Here is a 3,021-nt window from a genome sequence, read left to right as displayed (position 1 = left end):
GTAAATCTACTTTGATCTACCATATGAATCTAGATATTTCTCATAGTCAATTTAATAAAAATTCAATCAAACTAGATGTGACAACTATGTCAAATTAAATATTTTATTTTATCCTACTTTTCAATTGAATCATTGAAAGAACAATTTATAGATCTTTTTATATTAGATTTGTGAGTTTATTGAATAATGATAAGGCTTCTCATCATAATGGCATATTCATTACAAATATAACAATCTAGGTTTCTTTGGATGATCCTTTAGAGTTGTAAATCGCTTCTCAAGATATAAATTTTCCACAATTTGAACCCGAAAATTATCCCTCAATCATAAGAGGCAAATACAAATTCTATGCGAATCTAACAAAGAGATGCTTTCAATCACAAAGGTTATATAAAGGTCTTACTTGATTTACGAGTAATGGTGCTTGTCACTAATAAATACCAGATTCGAATCCTTAGTAAATAAAACAAACTAACGGAGATACAATTCATAAAAACCAGTCACAAATCGTCATATGACTCTATTAATAGACACAGCCAAACACAGAAAACGTCTCTTTATTCATACTATCAAACTAGCACACCAGATACATTCTAACCCTAATTTCACACAATACCCCAGATATAAATCATAAAGACATGACACAACTCATCCTACCATAGAGACGAACAAAGACTCAGAAGGCACCGTTATCAGCACTGAATGAAGAAGCTGTTCCAGCCAAAAGCGGTGCAGCCGTTTACACTGCTAGTAAAGCGGGTATGTGCTACGCCATCACAATTAGCAGCATTATAAGCAGCGGCAGTTTGTCCTTGGTATACAAACTGATATCCTCCATACAAATTGCTGGCTACATTAGTACACCCACAGTTACTGTAAGTAGCAGCCTGGTTACTACAGCCAGAACCTGCCCATACAGTAAAATAACTACCCACAGAAGGCCTTACAAACAAGAGGCATACAAGCAATATACCTAAGTATTTCAAAGCACTAGTATTCTTCATAGCGTTACAATTCAATGTAGATAAAGAGAACAATGCTTATATGTACTACTCGAGGAGTTGTGCTTTGTATTTATAGAGGAAATCTGGGCCTCAATCGAATGACCCTGTCAAAACGCTGTTTATGGTAGATTTAGTCAAGGGAAACAACAAAATTATCTTCTACTTTCTAGCAAGATAAGATAACATCGATGACTGAGAGAAGCCTGTTTTTCAAAGTCTACATAAATAACATGAATATTTAAATGCCCACTAAAGGCTAAAACTGACCCATAGAAGCTTGGCGACTCAGCGCCCCATGTTTGTCAAAGTAAAAAATGGAACTATTTCACAGAAAGTTCCAATAACTAAACGTGAAGACCGTAAGCTATAAAGAACATATGGAGCTTTCTAATTTGAATGGAAGATGGTTCTATTTTAACCTTTGGTTTTACAGTGGCCGCAGTATACGGTGTCTCATCTCATGATGTTGTACAACACACTCAATATGTTCTTATGGTTTCTGGGGTGTGATTTTATATCTAGCTACTTTATTTGAAATGGGTTTTCATATCATGATGTTGTATAACATAGTCAATAGATTCTTATGGATTCTTTGTATTGCTTCTTTTCTTTTTTTTTCTTTTTTTTTTTAAAGTTAAAAATATATTATGAATAAGAAGTACAAAAAGTCATATACAATGCTAAGGGAATTCTAATAATAGTCGATATGACTGTCCAAAAAACATGAAGGAGTCATAGAGGCCTCCTAACAACCCTACACCACAAATAGATGATCCACATGATAACAAGAGGAAACAAAGAAAGAACACCATCACCCTGCATCATTTTGAAGAAGACTAAATAACTGAGAAGCTTTATCAACTGATAGAGAATCCAAATCAAAAACACTCCAACCACAAGGAGCATTTGATGCCCATTTAGCAAGCAAATCAGCAACCCTATTCCACTCACGGGGAATATGAGTAAAAGAGATAGAACTAAAGCAAGAAGATATCTACTGAATTTGGGTAACTAGAGATGAAAGTTGTCAAGAAGTGCTCTTAGAAGACGGATTCGTAAGGAGAGAGACTACAATTGTCGAATGCAACTAACAGATTACATGATTCCAATGTAACTCGAGAGCCCGTAGTAAGGCAAATAAGAGTGCACGGGCTTCCATCTGATTGTTCGTTCAAAAACTTGTCCACACCGAAAAAAAGAATTGCATAGCACCATTACTATCCCTCCAACACCCCCAATACCCGCAGGTCCATGATTCCCTTGAGAAGAACCATCAGTGTTTATCTTGAGAACATTGCAAGGAGGACCATCCCTATTAATCCAATGAGAGGAATGTCAGATCCAAGAAAGATAGACAAAATTCATATCTAGAAGCTGATTTTGTGGACTTGTTTTTAGATAAACATCATGTGACTCAATGGTCAAATAGTGAATATTGATTTTACACCTCATCCTAACCAAAAAAGCAGTGGTAAATAGATGTCCACTTTTTATTGGTCAAAATTGATCTTTCACTCCTAAACTAGATTATGTTTAAGAATAGCCTTCAAATCAAGGCTAGTGATTGTTAGTAAAAATATTTATATGTCCATACATTTGCAATTCATTAAAATAGGTAGCAACACACTGCTATCTAAATAATTTGTGTTTCAAACTAATAACATGCTTGATTAGTACATTTTTCAAACAACTATAATGCATGAGTAATGATGCTACTGAGTGCAATGGTTCACATTTATTTGAAGGTAGATAATATTGACTTTGTTTGACCAATCATGCATGGTTTGATGCATGGATGATGTACATATATGTATATTTGATGTTCATCCATGCATTCTACTGGGAGAATAACTTATTCCATCAAAATGCAAATGTTTTGGCATCTAAGTCACCTTTTATTTCATCGATTCAATGGATTATAAAAAGTGTTAGCTCTAAACATTTATGAGGGATTTTGATGCCTCTCATAGAGATGTTCAACACTTCAAGTGCTCTCATAATCTTCCTATTCAGGATG

At 34.6% G+C, this 3,021-nt stretch overlaps 1 protein-coding gene across 1 annotated transcript; it reads right to left on the bottom strand.

The window, feature by feature from the left end:
• Positions 1–692: 692 nt before the first annotated feature.
• LOC131067336 (antimicrobial peptide 1-like) lies at positions 693–1,004 on the bottom strand. The gene has a single exon (XM_058002296.2). The coding sequence runs from the start codon at positions 1,002–1,004 to the stop codon at positions 693–695; it is 312 nt and encodes a 103-aa protein (XP_057858279.2).
• Between the last annotated feature and the right edge of the window lie 2,017 nt (positions 1,005–3,021).

The sequence above is a fragment of the Cryptomeria japonica genome, chromosome 5 (genome assembly GCF_030272615.1).
Source record: "Cryptomeria japonica chromosome 5, Sugi_1.0, whole genome shotgun sequence".
Classification (NCBI taxonomy): Eukaryota; Viridiplantae; Streptophyta; class Pinopsida; order Cupressales; family Cupressaceae; genus Cryptomeria; species Cryptomeria japonica.
This window is presented reverse-complemented; position numbering and strand designations above follow the sequence as displayed.